The following is a 20,597-nucleotide window of genomic DNA, read 5'->3' on the forward strand; positions in this document are numbered from 1 at the left end:
ACTGATAATTTCAGCAGAAAGGTAGTAATTTGTTTCAGTAAGGTATGCTAGTCATCCTGATTATACTGAAATAAGACAACTATAAACTTCCTGGTCAGTGTATTTACAAAGTTTGTAGTATTTTCTTGGTTTATACACTTACCTTAAAGGACCTTTATATTTCATAGATTAAAATCAATTGTCCTAATTGAGACATGAAGCAAACTAACAGTCTCAGAAGAAAAAAGAAAGCTCTCTTGGGTTGTTCCTCCCTTAAATCAACTCAAAAGACTAGAAGAATTCATCCAAGGGGTTAGGTAAATTTAGAAAGCAGCCCTTTTGTAAGCAAGCACAATGCTAAGTCAATACCCCTCCCTACTCCTGATGGTCCATTAGTCTAAAGACAACTCCTCAGAGTCACAGCCTATCCTTTCAATTAGTCATATATATGACTGTCAACAACATTTATGAAGCACTTACTACAGAGGTCAGGCAATGTACTAGATATTTTATTAATAGCCAAAAAGCTGCTTCTAAGCACTTACAGGGAAAATAATAATAATAAACTAAATACAAATAATTACTAGTGTGTAGTTACTAGAAATCAACATGTATGAAGTGCAGCACCCAGCCCAGGCTGGATGGGAGTTTGGCTAGGTAATTAAGGCGAGACCAGGATAGGAAGCTAGGCAAAGCTGGGTGGGTGAAGTGCTCAACTCTGAATGGCAGCTCAAGGACCTTCAAGTTAGAGGGAACAATGGTGAACAAGAAATGATACTTCCTACAAGTTGCTTTAAAAAAAAATAAAAATAAAAATAACTCCTTGAGTTGTATTTTTCTGCAAGATGGAAAAAGATTTTAAACAAGATATAAGACAGGAAAGAAAAATCAATGTGAAACAATATGGAAAGGAAGAAAAACCACGCTCATTTGTTCAATAAAAGTAAAAACATTATGAAATTACCAATTTAATTCTCAGAAACACAAGTGTTCCACTCCTTCAGCTAGTTCGTGAGAACCCGTACCAAGATAATATATTAACAATGATGTGCCAGCATTAATTTGCACAAATTTCCTTACTGCTTCTCACTTATACACAGTGCTTGTTTTCCTTCTTTAACACCCAAGTCTTAGAATATTCTTCAAATTCATTTGTCCTAAATTATTCTATTGTCCTTCATTATTCTAAGAGGTTTTAAGCTTCACCTGATTTCTAAGAGCCATGGCTTAAATGCCTATCACTTTATCTCCCTCTATTCTGTCTGAGACATAATGCTATGCTTGATATATTTATTCGAAATCCCTTAAAGCAAGAATCTGTGATTGTATTATTCTCAATTATATGTAAGGACAAAATAGAGCCTGGATAAAATTCTAAAACAATCTGAGAAGAACAATTAAAAATAACAATTGAACAAATGTTGATTTAATTCATACAGCTTTTATTCTTCTTTTGGCAAACATCAGATAATATGAGCAAAATTATACTGCTCACTATAGTTACATACTTTCTTTTTTGCTTTATATAAGTTTGTAAACATATGTTAAGTGGATAAAATTCTTGGCTAAAGACATATTCAAAAACTCTGACATATACTTTTCTGAGTTAGGAGAAAAGAAAGCTTATGAAACTTCCATTAGACCATAATCACACAGCAAACTAAATTAGTATATGCTGTTTTTAAATTAACATCTGCCATTTTTTAAAGACTTCAATTTTTGGTTACAGCTAAAATGATTTTTATCTGAAGTTTTAGAAAAGAACAGAAGCTGACCACACAACTCTTACTCATAACCATATTGGCCTTTAAAAATAAAAAATAAAAATAAAACTATAATCAAGAAAATTCCATTCATCTTATTAGAAAAAAATAGCTACCAATAAGTTATTTTAAATATAGATGGCATTTGTAATAACTAGGTTTCATGATACTTGTCTTATTACTTCTTAATGCTTATCTTTTGATTTTAAAGTAACAGATTACTTCATAATAAAGGCAAGCCATTTAGTATAATTAAATAATTTTATAAAATTTCAGGCCCCAAAAATTTCAGATCAAGGACTCCAAAACAGTCAGCCTTCAGAATACATTTTGTTTGGCAGACAGAATGGTTTTTCATCTTTTGAAATGGAATACCTTCAAGCAGTACTTACTTGCTCTAGCTGACTACAGTCCCTACCAGCTTCACACACGGTCACCAGCTGGACATGTGAGGCTCACACCCGGTTTTAATATAAAATCCAGTATCTACTTACAAAAATTAGTTGCACTCATGGAGGAAAAATTCAAATATTATGAACTTGATGCTAAATCTTATTACTCATTCCTAATTTGGGAAAACTAGATCAAACCCAAAAGGACCCATTTTCATAATACTTAGTTATATAACAAATTATCAATGAGACATGTTTCTATTACATGGATACTGTCGTCTTAGGCAGAACAGTGTTAAGAGTAACCTGAAATCAGATACAGATAAGTCATTCATATCACGAAGTATTGTATACTGACTTCACTACACAGTCATAGCTCCCAAACAGTGGCTTTCAACTTTATCCCTATATGTAACACAAACATTCTCAAATATCTGAATTAAAGGACAGGTATCATTAAAACGGCTAACTAAAATAACAAGTAACAAAGGCTTTCTTCTAATTCTAAAGAATGAAACAAAAAGAAAGGTTCTGTAAGACAAACTGGAAATGAGGAAGAATTTGAAGTCAGGTTGGCCTTGGACCCTTTTACGTTGCTACTTCTTCCATTTGTTCAAGCTAAAGAATGAGAGGCCACAAACTGTTTCTTATGGAAAAGGCTGCAAAGAAAACATATGCAGCTAAATGAGGATGAGGAAAACATAACAAAGAATATAAAACTTTGTAGTTATAAAGCTAATCACGAATGATGGTACTGGAGCTCCTGGCTGGCTCAGGCAGTGGGGCATGCGACTCTTTATCGCAGGATCATGAGTTCAGGCCCCATGTTGGGCAAAGAGATTACTTCAAAAATAAAAAATAAAAATAAAATGTAAAAAACAGACACTAAAAAAACTGTAAAAAAAAAATGATGGTAGTAATTCCATTAGGAAGTTTAAGAAACAGCAAGGAGTAACAAATTAGAGACAGTAATCTGATAGGTCTTTATTTGCACACAAATAAAAGGCTAATCTGTAATCCTTTAGAAGTCTGATCTGATAGGGAACACCTATTTGCCTTTGAATCTGTCTCATTTTTTAAACCAGATTCCCATGTGAATAAATATTTTAAAATTTTTAGTTATTAAAGCAAACTTTTTAGCTTCACTTTGACAGTTATATAAAAAAAGTTTCATAGGATGAATCCCATCAGTACCAAGTTACTGAAATCAGATTTATTTATAAGCACTAATTAAATTTGCTATCACCATTACCATATATTTCCAATGACAAAGAGACCAAGTCATTTAATTTCTTCAAGAAAAGTTACATTAAAATGGCTACTGAAAGCTTTTACTAATAAGAACAAAATTTTTAATTTATTTTCAGTGCAGAACAGAATGTTCAGGACCTAATATTAATAAAAATATCAGCAAATATCAGGTCTGTAAATGTTCTCCACACTGGACTCACAAGTGTTTTTAAAATACCACTAAGGGAACACTGGCTAAAGTTTATCTCTGACACATTTTTTTTTTTTTAAATCTCTTAGTAGCTTTGCCATAAAACTGACTTAAGGTAGTTGTGTTTTTCAGTAATGTTAGAACAATCCAGCACTTGTAAGAATAGTCAGATCGGCACACTGTACTAAAACATAATTGTGCAACATTTTGTAAACTAGCTGCAATTTTCAGTAGCTGTGTTCACCAACTGTGTAACAGAATTGTAATGTTCTCCTAAGCCGTATGCATGTCTCATATATCTGAAATGAGAAAAGGAGAAATGAGTAGTTTAGATGAAAGTAATTCATTGTATATAAATGTTTATTATGTATATAAAACGAAACAGTCTGAATGAATCACTCCACAGGGATATCATTCAAAGACTTCACTGACATATTACTTAAAAGTTCAACACCATTTGAAAAGCATCAGCAGTCAGTAAAACCTGGTTCAATAACTCTGTAACTGAGTTTAAGTCAGGGAATACACAATCACTGGGTGGGGAGGGTAAAGCGAAATACTGAAATGCGGAGTGCTCAATAGCTTAAACTTTTACCTAAATTTAAGCCATCAGTGACTACCTTTGTAGGTTTGGCTAATTAGCACTAAAGCCAATGGCAAACTCTCCATGCTGTGTTTCAGAGAAGAATTCTCATTCATGTAAAATACTTTTACAATATAAAGAAAAAATTCCTAAAGAATAAACAATTAGGCAACATGAATATATTTCAGCTTTTACACTTGCTGAAACTTAGCATTATTCATGTGAAACTAGGACAATATGAAAACCAAGGCTAAAATCTGTAACCTTTAGAAATGATTTTATTCTTAACTCATATACAATAAACCACTAGAGGTTTTTTAAACAATTATCTAAATCACATATTGAAAATGCTTTCTAATTCTATTATTGCCTTTAACATAAGATAATTAATGCAGCTGAAGATACTTTTTTCTGATTAATCAACATACACAACCAAAATATTTGAATAATTCTTTTTGTCCTAACTATGAAAAATGTAAAGTAAAAATTTCCAGGTACTTACACAAGTATTAATGGGTTTTTTGGATATTCTTCACCAACTACAATAGGAGGAGAATCTGCCTGTATTATCTCTATTGGTGTTTGCAAAATGTGAGACAAAGCTCTTAGCTATAGGAAAGAAAATGTGTTAGTAAGGAAAATAAAAAGGTCAATCTTATTCAAATCATAAACTACTGAGTATGCATGAATAGGGCAACCATCATCCAACAAGGATCTATTCTGTTCCTCACTGTACACCAAGAGCCTGCGACACAGTGGACACTTAATACGTATTTGTTGAAAAACAAATATAATATTTATTAAATCAAATGCAGAAGTTTCAAGCCCTGGCTGGCTGCATGACAGCTTTTTAGAAATAGCAGTACCACAGTTAATGAAGTGAGGACAGCGGTAGATTGGATTCATTATACTAGTCTCTCTACTTTTGAATGTTGTTTGAAAATTGCCAGTTTTTAAAAATGCTATTGCTCAGGCACCAGACCAAATCAATTACAGTTTGGGAGGGGCTGAGGGAAAGAGAGAAGAACAGGGAAAATCAGGAGGTTTACTACTTTTTTTAAAGCTTTTCAGATGATTCCAGTGTACCAGTGCTGATAACCACTGCTTCATAATTTTCAAAGCATGACTAGACTGATTTATGTATATGAACTGTACCGTCCTTACATGGGCTTTCCATCTGATTAATTCACAATGTAATTTCGTATCATACATTATAAAATTAGAGCCTAGGGGCGACTGGGTGGCTCAGTGGGTTAAAGCCTCTGCCTTCAGCTCAGGTCATGATCCCAGGGTCCTGGGATCAAGCCCTGCATCGGGCTCTCTGCTCGGCGGGGACCCTGCTTCCCGCTCTCTCTGCCTGCCTCTCTGCCTACTTGTGATCTCTGTCTGTCAAATAAATAAATGAAATCTTAAAAAAAAAAAAAAAATTAGAGCCTAAAGTCAGATGAGTAATAGTTAATAATAAGTATTGGTAGTAACATTGTTTAGACTTACTGACCAAGGACACTAAAGCTCTTTTACGTATATTAATTCATTCAATCCTCACAATAACCCTATAGAATAGGTACTACTGTTACACATTTTAAAGAGCTAGAATCTGAAGCAGAAATGGTTAAGATGCCTGCTGTAGTTCAGCACAAGGAAATAAAATGACCTGCCACTGAACTGATTAAGTGTGCCTCTAGAACCCAAGTTCATAAATTAATCACTTTATAGTCCTCACTCATAGTGCCCTCATCTATATATTTACCTAATTATAAGAATTCTGTCTAGAACATGGTCCTTTTAGAAAGTTTTAACAAAAGTAAGAAATTAGTTCAAGGATCTGGAGAAAATTCCATGCTGCACAACAGTAAACTTAATCCCATGCTCTATCTCATAAAATGTTCCTTTGGGACATTTTTTTTTATACCTGAAATAACATTTTTTAAAGGCCATCCAGAATGGAGGGTGTGAAACAAGCTCTGGAAATAACCCTTCTAAATCTTTTGAAATCACCCCTTTTAAGTCTTTCGAAATCATGTAAAGAATTTCTTTTTAATAATTTAAATTTATTCCATTATGAAAACAGCAAATCTTATTTCAAACGAATTCACAAACCAAAAACTTATGTCATTCAAAAGATGTTTTAGAGGTTATTTTTCCTCAATTTATTTATTTTTAATATTTTATTTATTTATTTGAGAGAGTGAGAGAGAGGACAAGCAGGTGAAAGGACAGAGAGACAGGCAGACTCCCCACTGAGCAAGGAGCCTGATAAGGGGCTCTATCCTAGGATCCTAAGATCATGACCTGAGCCCCCTAAATGCCCCTAAAGTTTTGTTCTCAACTTAAAAAGAATTGCTTAGGTCTCTAGTTCTCCTATTAATCTGTGATTCTCAAAAGAAAGTGCAAGCATCTTTACTCCTAATGTAGTCACAAAGCTACTACGAAAATTTCCTGAGTTTCAGAGACCCAGGAGAGGCATACAAAATGAATGGACATAGTTCCCTCTGGTGGTTCAGAAGAGGTACAAATAGAGCACTGAGAAAAAGATTTTGAAGAAGCATTCATGCCATTTCTTCCAAAAATAAAGTTCTTGAAGTGAAATACTCTGAGCCACAAACTATTCAAGATGACTAATCATCACTACACAACGCTAATTACACTGTTAGATTCAACCAACTGGCACCTTAGCTTACAAAGTTCTATGCATATACTTATTTAAGGTCCACAAATAACCTACCAAGTACACATAAGGCTTTTATTACCCACATTTAATTAGGAAACTTGAGCTCAGGAGGGTTGGCTGACCCCCCAAGATCACAAAACTGAGAAGGAGATGGAAAGCCAGGACCCAAACCCAGGACTTTCTCTCTCATCCCCTGACATTCGAATACCCCAGACTGCCTCATTACCACTTGGACCAAATAAGTGTTCTGTTTACTTTTTTTTAATGAAACGGAGTTAACAATAAAATAATTAAAGCTTTAAAGACAATCCTAATTAACTCCCTACACGTGACTGAACATACTGTTTTCCTACACGTGAATTTTAAGATATTAGATACAGCTTTGAAGTCAATCAGTCAGAATTAACTGGAATTCCAATTGTAATGTATTGTGTTAGGATCTGGCCTGTAATTTCACATAAAAATACTATTTTCTATTTCTTTTTTTTTTTTTTTTAAGATTTTATTTATTGATTTGACAGAGAGAGACCACAAGTAGACAGAGAGGCAGGCAGAGAGAGAGAGGGAAGCAGGCTCCCTGCCGAGCAGAGAGCCCGATGCGGGACTCGATCCCAGGACCCTGAGATCATGACCTGAGCCGAGGGCAGCGGCTTAACCCACTGAGCCACCCAGGCGCCCCTATTTTCTATTTCTAATGTAATGGATAAGTCACTTTATAATAGTCATTCATCACCTGAGCCACTTAGGGTAAATTTTACTGTACTTGAATAAAATCCTCACTTTCTTAAGTCCAGAAAATCAAATTGCCAGGAGCAGCATCACAAATGGAAATAAACAGGTACAAGATTAGCCTCACCAACACACAGATTACACACTACATTATTTAAAATAAAATAGTGCTTTACTTCCCAAAGATACATAATTAAATCAAAGGTCTAAAAATGTTAACTCCCTATTTCAATACTTCATCAGCAGAGAAATAGCAAATATGTAAAGAAAAGGGGTAGTCAGTAACTGGGATCATCTGAAAAAGATGTCTGAATACTACATATGGGATTTAGAAATTAAATTTAACAATCCACAAATACCATAAGTTATTACAAACTTACCTCAAGCTGACCTCCCCATGCAGCTGTGTTGACAATATCATCACAGTACTTTCTAAACTCTTCTGTAGAGAGAAATGGGAAGATAACACTTAATTTTCATAACTCATGTTACAAGATCCCTTTTATACCTCCCACAATTCCTGATCATTACTCAAGTTGTGAACTTACTCCTTCCTCTACCTGCACTCTCCAGAATTTAATCCACTTCCCATATCCAAACTTAACTCACTTCAACTTTCTACCACCTCTCCATCTGAGAGGAAGGCTATTCATTTCTGCTTCTCTCAGACTGAAGCCCAGGGACCTTAACCACACAGCAAGGCTATTCTCTGTTTACCCAAGCAACCCCCAAAACTGTCACCATATTCACCATCTTGACATGTATTTTAAAGCCCAGATCTACATCTGAAAAAATACACTGAACAACTAACACAGTGCAGCCTTTATCAAATCAGGTCTACTCTAAGACCCCATAAGAAACGTGAGAAGAGAATTAGGGTAAACGTAGAAATGACCTGAAATTCCTTTCCCAGCAATAGCACTGCACCAGAGTGCCTTCACTGTTTATTTTGAAGGCATTTACTTTATTTGCTTCAGTATCAGTTCTAGCCAAAGAAAGGGCTTCCTGGATCAGTCATAAGAGTTGGCAAACTCAGAGTTTAATGGCACATCTTAAGCGTACAAACTTTTATACAGAAAGATAAAATGGGAAAGAAATATCCTCCCTGCTTAGAGGAAGGGAAAAGAATTAAGGGCATCTATAGAAAAGATGGTCTGTGGGTTTGCCTCATTCACTGCTTTATCTCCAATGCTCAGAACAGTACCTAGAATAGTTCCTGGCACATAGTGGCCCTCAATAAATATTTGGTTGAATGAATAATAAATTAAGTCTTTTATCTTTTTTTAAATTCAGCAGTCTGAGTTGCCACCTCTTTTCCACTGCCCTGCAACTCGCAGAGTTGGGGACTCCATTAAAGCCAACCTTAACCTTCTCTTCTCCAACCCATTCTGGCCATATGACTTGCTCCCAGAGGATACTACCACACCTGTAAGCTTCTCTTAAGGACTAACTTCCCTCTGTTCTATCTCTGTGTCCCCCCCACACTCTGAGATTTTCACCTGCTCTCTCCTTTGCCAGTTGTGCTTTTTTTTTTACACCTCTCCATAAATACTTTATCTTAATTATCAAAGGTATTATAAAGAATAATAAGGCAGGTTATCAACTCATTTGTTTTTGGTTTGGCAAAGTCAAATTTTGCCTAAATATTACAGCTTACTGAGAAAATTAAATCTCCCAAAGTACAGGATAAAAGTAGGATTTAGTTTTCCCCATCTTTGTGCTTATGGTCTTTGGGCCCAATACTTCCACAGACTAGTCAAAGCTTACCTCTATGCCCAAATCTGTGACATGTGAACTCATAAACAATTTTTTCAATAATAATAATGAATCCTATTCCCACTTCTATCTTAAATGAAACAATATATTAAACCCCAAAATAGTTAAGTACTTAAAAGATCTTAATAAAGCAAAATGTACTAGTATATATTAAAATTATAAAAAATAATTCAGCCTAAATTTTAAGATTTTTTTTTTCCCTCTTTAAGGACTAAAACAGGTTTTTCTTATTCTCAATCCCAGGAATCATTTTATTTACCAGCAGCAAGAAGACATAGTGGTGGGGGAGGGAGGGAGAATAGTGAAGAAAAATAAATTACCTGGAGTATACATATCTCCTGTATTAGGATTTGTTAAAAATGGCAGAAAGTCTTCCACATGGCCTTGCATATATTCAGCAGTTTGACTTCTCAAGGCAGCCACAGTCCAGGGGCATTTCTGTTCTTTCAGCTGATCTTCAATGGCTCTATACATACAGTGGCCATCAGATGGAATCTGTTTGATTTCCAACTGCCTAGCTGCCAATATTTGAGCAAGTTTTTCACTTTCTATGTGTCTAGCTCCAGATAAGTTCTCAATTTCAGCTTCAGCTATCCTTTCTTCCCGTTCCTTTTCCAAAGCAGCTTTTTTGTCCTGGGAGGAGGAGAATACAGCAAAGTTAATTTACAATAATTAGGACTGTTTCACATTTATTAAGGGGATAGAAATGTAAGACTCTCAAAACTTTCTGCCATTTTCCTCCCTTCTCCCACAAGCATTATCATACTGACGATCTCATCACTTAAGGAATTTTTTATACTATGACCTCCTTTAAGGGCAACTTCTCATCTGCATGTACCCAACACCAAGCTCTGTACTAGAACAAAAAAAGCCTTCAAATTTTTCTTTGAAGTCTATTTAAAAACTACAAGACAAGTTCCTAAAATCTCTACTGATTTCAAAGTACTGCCATAAGACTGAGTTATCCTAGCCCTTAAAGCAACATCATTATCATGTTTATGCCAAGCTAATCCAAGCTTTTCAACTTATCACTCAACTACTGGAGCATTAACATGCTAAATCACCAGTGAGGCATCAATTGCCAAAGCCTTTAGAAGAGTACAGGAATTCTATTTATCTAGCCTAAAGAAAAAAAACTGTGTGTGTACATGTACACACACACACACACATTTAATTAAAGCAACAGATAAAAAAAATTCGTCTTACGAAAAATTAAATGCTATAGATAGACTGAAGTTCCCCTAAGGACCACTGCCAATTTCAATGCTTGCTCTAGAGGTCTGGTGAGTATCTTTGTCAATTTTTTTCCTAAGCATTTTAACAAATATAGATGTACTCATAAAAAAAATATAGGAAACAATTTTGACAAAAAATGGTATCATATTACATTCTGCAACATGCTTTCCTCATTCAAATGTCAGAAGAGCTCTTCCCATGGCAACCTATGCAAGGATGGTGTAGGGGTAGGGCAATGAGATCTGTGACACGAAGGCTGGTTAGGAAGTAGAATGAGAAGGCTAGGGGAAAAGAGAAAAAAAATCCTGACAGTTATACCAGCAAGGAACAAATCCAGAAAGTACTACATGTTTCATAGCTGAACACAGTTCATACAGCTAGAGTACCATAGAAACATGTCAAAAAATGAGGTTGAGGGCAAAAAAGTTATGTATATAGTTAATATATGTTAAATCTGTACATACATAGTTTAAGAATTAGAGAGATATACACAAAATAGACTGCTTTTCTCTGGACCATAGGATTACAAAGTAAGTTGTTTCCCCACTTCACCTATCCCCCCCATCCACCACCCCTCTATCAACCACCAGTTTGTTCTCTATATTTAAGGGTCTGGTCTTTGCTTACAAAGTAAGTTTTGTTTTGTGCATGTGCACACGTGCACTTTTCTGCATCTTTCTAATTCTCGATCATGAATATGTTTTACTTATATACAGGTCATGAATGCTTTTCAATTTAAGAGAATAAGAATAGCTAAGTAAAATTCCACAAATCTTGATATTGGTAGCAAATTACAGTGAAGGATTTGGTAAACCAAGAAAAAGAAGGAAAAAGTAAAGATTTTCATGTCCCTAGCTCTCATTCCTCTTTGGGGCAGAAGAAATTAATGGAAAGGCAAATTTCAAACTTATTGTCACACACTTGAACTACTTGCCTGTTATGTGTCAGGCTGGAACCTAAAGTGATTTGTAAATTACCTGAATCAAAACATTATTACCTCCCTAATAAAACATACACCTATTTAAGTTTGTTCCACCCAAATCCAACTATGCCAGAAGCAACACGAACAAATTTATTTCACTGCATACCTACAACTGTGCATCACAGCAGCATAAAAATCTTAAAACACAAGATGGCACTGTTACTTTATGAAAGTCTAAAGAACATTTTCAGAGGGGAGAGGGAGGATAAGCACCTTGGATATCATCTAATCCAAAACCCCTCATTTTCCTCTGAGGAAACAGCACGCAGAAAGAATTCCAAAGGCCATACAGCTGGTTTAGAAGCAGAGTGGGACCAAGGACAACACAGAGCACTCCTTCTATCCAGGTACCTAAATCAGAATAAAAGTTGGAGCAGATGGGAGCTGGAGTTAATGATGTTATATACTAGTTACTAAAAGAGTGGAATTTTATACTTCTGCAAAAAACCTTTAAGCCTCTAAAATACTAATCCAAGCATTTCATTTTTGCCCTCAAGCTCTGCTTCAAAGTTACATAGCAATTGTGTTTTCTTTCCAGGCACATGGGGGGAAATACATTGGCTTCTGTTCCCAGCCATGGATAGCTTCCCAATGGCACTAAGCACTGCAGTTTCTACAGCCTTAGTGCTGGAGACAGAATGGCAAAAATTAAGTCTAATGAAAACATATATTTGAAATGAAAACAGCAATTAACTCATAAATATATTGTCAGTAAAACTAGAGTCATGTCAATATAGTAATGTAGCAAAATCATCTCTGAAGAGAAATCGTTAAGAGCTGGGTACTAGTCCTGGGTTTGTATCAAACTTTCAGTTTGCACTAAGACAACTAGGCCTCAGCTTTCTCATTTGTGAAATAAAGAAATTGAACTAGATTTCATTCCAGCTCCCAAATTTCCTGTTTCCGAAACCCAATTCTTCTAAGTTCTACTCTGGGCTCTTTCCAGCATACCAAAGAGCTTCTTCCATTGAAGCCTGATGAATTAAATAAAATACTCCCTGTGTTTTTCTAGATTCAAAGTAAGAGATTTGCTCTACAATATTCCAGTAATAAATCTTCATAAAGTTTTATCAAGTTTTTCTAAGACAGAACTATATCTCTCCCAAAGACAAACACAATTTATTGGCTTTTCATACCTTGGTGTTTCTGGCAAAAAAAAAAAAAAAAAAAAAAAAAAAAGTTCAGGTTTCATTTTCTTATATATTATAAACTTTTAAGTGTTTTCAGTTCCAGAATCCTATTAATACTATTAATATAATAAAGCAATAAAAAAGTTCAGGCATTACTTCCAGGGTGTTTTTTTGCCAAGTGTTTAAGCAGCTGACCATAAAAGATACTAAAATTTTTGAGAGTATAGTTGAAAAGGTATGCATTTCAGCTACATAGAATTTTAGGAGAAAAGTAACAAATGTTTGAGAAAAGTAAGGGAGTTTAATTTTTTATTTGTTTTGTTGCCTAAGGGTCCAGCTGGGGATGAGTAAGATTTGATAAAGACAGGAATCAGTTGGGACCTAGGTTTTCCAGAATGAAACAGGCTACTCTAAGATTATCAATTACTAAGTAAAGGCAGTACCAACAAGTATTTTGTTATGCCCCTGCCAAGCAAAAATTCTGACCTTTGTTTTTGATCTATAGAAGCTACATGATAATTAAGGCTCTTACAAAAAGAATACACATTATAAGGAGGGAGTTAAAATAAACAACCTCCAAGATACCATAAAATCTAAATTTCATGACTCAAGAAAATAAAATCTTACAGAAGTATGAGAAATGTTTGACAATGCAACTTAATCAACTTTCAAACAACAAAAAAAAGATACAATCTTGGGTTGAATTTCTAAGAGGCACACTATGCAGTACTGAACATACTAAACAATACTATCATTTGCTGACCCATTAGTTCTCCAGGCCTTGTGTTTGGGCTTTGGAAATGGTATATTATTTAATATTTACAGTAATTCTGTAAATATTATTTACCCCATTTTGTACATATGAAACTGAGGTTTAGAAAAGTTAAGAATCTTACCCAAAGCCACAATAGTAAATGGGATTAAAACCTTCATATGTCTGACACCAAATACCATGCCCTATTAAAATTATGTACTACTAAATTATAAAAATGCTAAATTAGCTAAAAATAAACATTTAAATCCTACAAAACATCAAATGTCCGTAAAACAATATTTGAGATTAAACATACTAGATTTAAATCCTTTTTTCTTTTTCCAAGTGAAGAGCTGTAACCTAATTTCATTCCCATAATTTTGATTTCATGAACTCACTACTTTCAACAAATCAGTTTTCTCATAGCTCTCTGATGATGTAAAATTTCATGCCCACATTTACTTTTATGCATGCTGTTTCTCCTACTCATATATCCTATTTAATTAACTGTACTTTCTTAAAATTCCAACTCATTATTTAGTAACTGGCACAAATGAACTTTCCCTTCTCTGACTTTTCACTGCAACTAAACATTACATAGATACCTGCATAATTCTGAGAATTCTGTACACCTGTTTATCTTGCTTAATTTCTAGATTCAAATCCTTGTTTCACCACTTAACACCATAGTTTTTAACCAGAACAGAATCACCTGAGCCCACAATGGGAAGATTCTGAATTATTAAGTCTGGGGTAATGTATTTGTAAAAATATCTTTTGCACACTCCCTTCCTATCCCTACTCTCTAAGACCTGAAAATTGTACATGTTATTTTATATGTTTAGACCTATTTTCTTCTCTTCAAAATAAGGATAAGACTCTACCGGATTATATCTAGGACTAAATGAGGTTTCATATAATCTATAAGCCTAGCATTGTATCTGGCACATACCAAGGGCTTAATAAATGTTAGTTCAGGTATTTGGCAAGAAACTCCATCTTTTTTTTTTCTATTCCTTTTGTATACAATACCTAGGATACTAATAAGCATATAGCACTAACTTAATTACTTGGTGACATGACATTCATACCCGTCTCTTTTGTGCTTTTGATATCCGAGGTGGCTGATTCTCAAGAACCAAGTTTGAAATGTTAACAGCAACAGAATCTATCTGAAGGAAACAAAAGCATTACCAAGTCAGAAAATCACCAATATGTATAATACAACAATTCAAATTTGAATAACAGTACTAGGTACAATATTACATGACATGGTTTTTCTTTTTCTATTTTTAAGGGAGAATTTGTCAGAGTCCCACAAAGTTTCCTTAAAGCTCTCCAAATGCTCATCCCTGCAGGCTTTCCTTCCTTTCCTTCCTTCTTGAAATTCCTATTTCATTAATCTAAATACTTCCCATAAGCGCCAACTTACACTCAGTCATTGAGCAGTTCACCTTTTCCTTCTCTAAAGGCTGACAGTACTTATAGGATATGTAAGGTCCTGTGCTAAGGTGCCTGAGTGGCTACTTTGGTTAAGTGTCAGCCTCTTGATCTCGGCTCAGGTCATAATGTCCAGCTCCACACTCAGTGGGGAGTCGGCTTGTCCCTCTCTCTGTGTGCATGATGTCCAGCTCGTATTCTCTCTCTTTCTTAAATAAATAAATAAAATCTTTAAAAAAAAAACAAAAACAAAATAAGGTCCTGTGCCGGATCAGTTCATTACCGCCTTCATAACCTCAAATGTGGCAGGAAAGCCCTTTCTCCATCTCAATTAGCCAAAACCTAATGAACACTATTGAGCTTTCTCTATCCTCTTCCATCTACAAACTGATAACTACAGGTAGAAAAGTTAATGTATTGTTCAGATACCATAACCAATCTTAATCACCAAATGGCTATCATCTGTTTCCTGAAGTAAGAAGAAAGATGCTAGACTAATGATCAGTGTTAGTACTAGTATTTTATTACTGCAAATGTAACTTAAATTAAGTTTTTGGTATAACAAATGCATAAAGCATACAGAGGACTCTAATAACAAAAGAGATAGCAGTCTCCAAGGCTATACCCAAATTATCAAAATATGAAAACCAGATTAAGACTTCAAAGAGTGGTTACATCAACTTTAATAAAATTAGCATTCTTGTATTTTTCACAGGAATCTGCTAAAATCTACAAACTGCCATACTGACAATAGGCAAGATACAGAGAAGCATCTGGAAAGCAATGACATGAGAATTCAGATAGTATTCAGGAAGAAAACAAGCTTAAGTTAATGAAAAAGATAATAGCCCAAAGTAAAATGGGAGTTTGTATTTTAACAATTGATGAATATGTTCAAAGAAATCTTTGAGAAGAATTCAATGAGAAAGAAATCTCAAAACTGAAAGTTGGAAAGCAAATAAAACTATATCACTAATAGAAAAGATGGGGAGATAGTTAGGAATACCATGATTGTAACAACACAATTAAATATCTGGAGAATCATGCCTTGCTACTTGGAAATAAAATATGTTAAGGCACAGGTCAGGATCTTAATGACTAGCTAATAAGGCTAAAGAAAATGAGACCATGTTTAATACACTGACCACTGTAAATCAGTACAAACAAGTTGTTTTCACTATCAACAGCAGACCAAAAATAAACCAAGTAAAATTAACTTATGGTAGATAAAATTTTATCCAGCCATAAGAACCTTCTAAAATAGAGTAAGATTATGGACTCTGTGATCCCGGATATCCAAACCCATGTGATAAACCACCATACCACACAAAGTTTTAACAGAATTCAGATTCACATCCTGGAGTAAGACAGCCCTGATTATGAATTCTGGCTTTGGCATTTAATAGCTGTTATGAATTCAGAAGGAAATTCTTAATCCCTGAGTCTATTTCTCTCTTGAAAAATGAGATTATCTACATTTATTTAATGGGTAATACCTCATAGTGTGTTACTAAGAAAAATCACATGAGAATAATGCACATGCTATCTTAAAGCATTTGGCACACTATTAGCTACAATGATAAAATAACTATTTGTTAAAAAAAGACAGTATGCTCTACTTTACCCAAGAAACAATGTAAATTTTCATATAACCTGAACATGATTTCATATTTGCTGTCCCACCTGATTCTTACAGAATCTTGTGCTAAACAGCTAAAGTATTTGTATCATAAGTGGAGAATTTTTTTTTTAAGATTTTATTTATTTATTTGACAGAGATCACAAGTAGGCAGAGATGCAGGCAGAGAGAGAGAGGAGGAAGGAGGCTCCCCGCTGAGCAGAGAGCCCGATGTGGGACTCCATCCCAGGACCCTGAATCATGACCCGAGCCAAAGGCAGAGGATCAACCCACTGAGCCACCCAGAGAATTTTATGCTTAGGAAGTAACTTAACCAAGTTAGCCATACTATTAAATGGCAATTCTGGGGCTAGAAGTCTGATCTTCCAACTTTCACTTGGTGAAGATTCCTCTGGTCCACTTTTCAATCAGTTAATTTGGGGGGCAAGTACATAGTTGAAGTGTACGTTTTTTGCTCCCTTACAAAAACACATTACCAAGTAAACCTCGTCACAGAAATATTAATGAAAGGTAATGCATGAGCATGATCTTGTAACTTCCTTTCCCTCTAATTTTATGATTTCACATAGTGAACAGTTTCTTAGAGGTGGACAGTAGCTTTCAGATACTGTAGGCAAAGAGAAACATCACTTTACATACTTTACTTTCCTTAGAATTCAGCTTCAGTTGCTCCAATTCCTCCTTATGTTTCTGTTCCATTTCTGCTTCCAACTTAGCAACATCTTCAGTGAGTTGCTTCCTCCTCCTTTTGTCATTCTTGGGAACAGCATTTTTCATACCCTGAATTTTGGCTGAAAATCCACCAAAAATCATTAAGTCAACAACCCAGAGATTGAGAGGAAATGAGAAATAGGGACAATAAGAGGATAGTAAGGGGAGAAGGGTGTACACAAGTACTGTAAGCCAAGTATAGTAATTACATAACAATCAGACATTTACAGAGAAGAGGCCAGATGAGGGAGAGAACACCTCCCCCAAAAATAAATAAATAAATAAATCCTCATTAACAAAACATACGTTTGTTTAGTGTGATAGAAGTGGGGGGGGGAAAAGACTCTAGTTTTAAATCTCTCAAGCATCCCTTTTGAGTCCTCAAAATCGAGGTGAGGTATTTCAAAACGCGTCTATTAGCGCCCAGTATCAGTAACTGCTTAGGAATAGGAAAGGGAGACAGGGGAGGGGGTGAACAATCTGGGCCCAACACGAAATTCTCAGACTCCAGCACCCGGCGGTGGCGTGGGGTAGCGGGGACGCGGTGGACCTGAGAAAAGAAAGCTTCTGAAGATTCGGCGGATTAAGGGACCATCGGGCTAGGGGATTTAGAAGGGGTGAGGCCACTGGCTACTTTGGGAAAGTCTAAGAAGATGCAGATCAGAAGCTTCTCGAGATTCCGCAGAACCGACCCGCCACGCGCCCTTTCCTGGGTCCGAGAGACTTCTAGGTTCCCATTCCCTCGTCACCTTGCAACTCCTTCTTCTCTTTGCGATGCCTTCTCACTAGCAGCTCCTCCTCATCAAGCTCCTCCGCTAAGACTGCCTCCATGACGACCAGGTAGCCTTGCACATGCGCTGGTAGAAACCTGCACCACCAGTTACCCGGCACTTTCCACCCCTCAACCTTCACCTGGGGTGCCATTGGCCGTGCCTGGGACCCAGGCCCGCCTTCGAGGCGGTACCGGATCTAAGCCGAGTCATTGGACCGAAGGGAAAGGAGATGGGATGAACGCATGCGCACTCTCAATGACCCCCCGCCCAGCTCGGATGAGGCGGGAGAAGAGCGACGGCGCGTGGGGGTGTGGCCTGGTCCAATTGAGTTTGCTGCCTCGCGATTGGCTAGCACCCTATAGCCCCCGCCTCAATAAAGCTAAGCATCTGGCTATTGGCTCTGACGTGAAGCGCGCAGTGATGACGTGACAGAAGCCATTTTGGACATTCGTTTTATTTTGTGAGGTGCTTTGGCACGCTTCTTTTAATCTTTACTTTTGGTCCCGTTGCGAAGGAGAGTTGTTCGAAAGGTAAGCGAGAGGAAGAAAACATTTGAATAGAACTGTTGATAATTACCAATGGGAATTTTGGGGCTGACTCAAACAGTAGGAAATTAAGTTTTGTTTATTGTTTTAAAGGTCGAAATAACAGAGTTCGGGAGAAACCGTTTATAATCGAGAAAATGCCGCCTCTTGAAACGGATATAGCAGTGGAAGCCGGAGAGAGAGTAAGATTTGACTATCGTATAACACAGGAGCTTAAAGATCTGTGTTCAGTAATAAAGCAGCTAATGTCAGAGCGCCTTAGAAGTATCAGGGAGTTGAAAGAGATAAGGGAAATGTGCAAGCCTGATCAGTCACAAAATCGAAATACCGAAGTAAATGCAAAACAAGAGAAGCCGCAGGCAGGAAAAGAGGAAAAGTAAAAGAGATTAGAAGCGAAATCTACAGCATCGGTTAAGCAGATGCACATAATAGGAATGCCTGAAACAGAAGACAAAGCAAATGAAGCTGAAACAATAAGGGACTAATTGAAGAAAATTTTCCAAATTCGAAGAACAAGCTAAATCTGCAAATAGAAAAGGTTAATAGAGTACCAGTAAAACAACGAAAAGAAAGCAACACCTACACATGTCCTATTGACGTTTTTAAATTGGAAGGATAAAGAAGAAAAATTCTACGAGTATTCAGAGAAAGCAGGTTAACTATAAGGGATAAAAGTCAGACTGACCCGATTTTTCTCTTTCAGCTCTAAATGCCGAAAGGCAAGGGAGCAATATCTCTAGTTTTAAGGGAAAATGATTTTAAGCCAAGAGTTCTATATCCTGCCAAGTTACGGTTTATATATGAAGGCAACTGGAGGAAGTTCCCAGATATGCAGGAGTTAAGAGAGTATTTTTTCTTTGTCAAATGCTGTTACTACAGCCCGCAAAAACAAGTAGTGAGGCAGTTGTATGAAAAAAAATGTCGGGTAAACATTAAAGCTAGTTAAATAACATTAAGATTAAATTGTTATGTGTAGGGTTATGAAACTGAATGCAAAGATAAATTCTTAAGTTGGGTCTCTAATTTCAGTTTGTCTTGTTTTAGACTGAAAAGATGTGCTAAATGTTCAATTTAGAGACTAAGTACTGTTTTTAGTATGTAATGTGGATAAAAGTATGCACGCTCTACAGCTACAAAATCAAAGGGCTTTGTCACTGTGGTGGAAAGGACACCTAGAGTAAAGGCATTCCAAGTGTTAATCTGATAAAATGGGAAGTTGGTACAGTATTGTGTCCTTTATTTCTAATTATAGAGTGGGGAAAATTTGTTTATAATGTTAATATTGACAGTGTAAAGAGAAAATTTCTAAATCCCTGACTGGGGAGGTGGTAGATGAAAAGCATTGTTTTATGTACATCTTGCCTTGGGAAAACCAGTAGTAACCGCTTCATGTAGTAGTTCATTCTAAGTAAATTTGACAACGAGATAAGTGTTAAAGATAAAATTAGAATATACCAATTTTATGAATTGGAAAAGAAGTGGTGAAAAAACAAAGCAAGGAAACATTAAAATTAGCATAAAATAGATTAACAGAGATACAGGTGAATTATCACACTCAAACGGACTAAGTACCCCTGTTAAAAAGATTCAAATTGGGTCAAAAATCAGTCTCTGAACCTGGATCTTCGCATCTGGATAAAACAAAGGATAAAGGAGTTTAAAGATAATGAGAACTGTTAAGTCATAGAAATTGAACTAGGGAACAACATTTTTATCAGAATTTAAGCTGTAACAAAATATAAAACAGTGTGGGATGTAACATTTAAGAAGCTTTATGTGGTAAATAATACGGCATTCATCTGTAAAATGTTCACTGTCTTGATGTGAGTGGTAGTTTTACTGATGTATACATAGTTTTTAAAATACATGTATTTCAAGTACTTAATAAAGTAATTCTTAATTCATTTACATATGGCAGTACATATATTGGACACTGACTTCAACACTTCCAGTCTTTAGTAAAGTAAATGAAAAGGAATACACTAATTAGGGGTGTGTGTGTATAATATGTATTAATTTGCTCCTTTTGCATTCTTTTCAAATTATCCTGAAA

The 20,597-nt window shown here is 35.7% G+C and overlaps 1 protein-coding gene and 1 long non-coding RNA gene across 3 annotated transcripts; one reads left to right on the forward strand and one right to left on the reverse strand.

The window, feature by feature from the left end:
• Nucleotides 1-1,400: 1,400 nt before the first annotated feature.
• OTUD6B (OTU deubiquitinase 6B) lies at nucleotides 1,401-18,254 on the reverse strand. 2 transcript variants are annotated; one of them, XM_047725859.1, is made up of 7 exons: nucleotides 17,976-18,254; nucleotides 17,155-17,306; nucleotides 14,528-14,608; nucleotides 9,655-9,967; nucleotides 7,939-8,000; nucleotides 4,661-4,767; nucleotides 1,401-3,874 (listed from the first exon to the last, which is right to left on the reverse strand). In XM_047725859.1, the coding sequence occupies exons 1-7, from the start codon at nucleotides 18,148-18,150 to the stop codon at nucleotides 3,790-3,792; spliced, it is 975 nt and encodes a 324-aa protein (XP_047581815.1). In that variant the 5' UTR covers nucleotides 18,151-18,254; the 3' UTR covers nucleotides 1,401-3,789. The 2 variants fall into 2 exon arrangements, with proteins under 2 accessions (XP_047581815.1, XP_047581816.1); XM_047725860.1 differs by lacking the exon at nucleotides 17,976-18,254 and adding an exon at nucleotides 11,766-11,903 and having other exon boundaries at nucleotides 17,155-17,171.
• Nucleotides 18,255-18,345: 91 nt separating this feature from the next.
• Nucleotides 18,346-20,454, forward strand: LOC125097817 (uncharacterized). The gene is made up of 2 exons (XR_007126625.1): nucleotides 18,346-18,529; nucleotides 18,638-20,454. It is a non-coding gene; the product is annotated as an uncharacterized LOC125097817 (long non-coding RNA).
• The last annotated feature ends 143 nt before the right edge of the window (nucleotides 20,455-20,597 follow it).

This window comes from Lutra lutra, chromosome 4 (genome assembly GCF_902655055.1).
Source record: "Lutra lutra chromosome 4, mLutLut1.2, whole genome shotgun sequence".
NCBI lineage: Eukaryota > Metazoa > Chordata > Mammalia > Carnivora > Mustelidae > Lutra > Lutra lutra.

Excerpts from the sequence above, each read along its gene's own strand:
- OTUD6B (XM_047725859.1), bottom strand. The coding sequence starts at position 18,150 with ATGGCACCCCAGGTGAAGGTTGAGGGGTGGAAAGTGCCGGGTAACTGG. Across the intron at positions 14,609-17,154 it reads TGAATTCTAAGGAAAGTAAA|ATAGATTCTGTTGCTGTTAA; the intron begins GTATGTAAAGTG and ends TGTTTCCTTCAG. Across the intron at positions 3,875-4,660 it reads AAAAACCCATTAATACTTGT|ATATATGAGACATGCATACG; the intron begins GTAAGTACCTGG and ends TTCTCATTTCAG.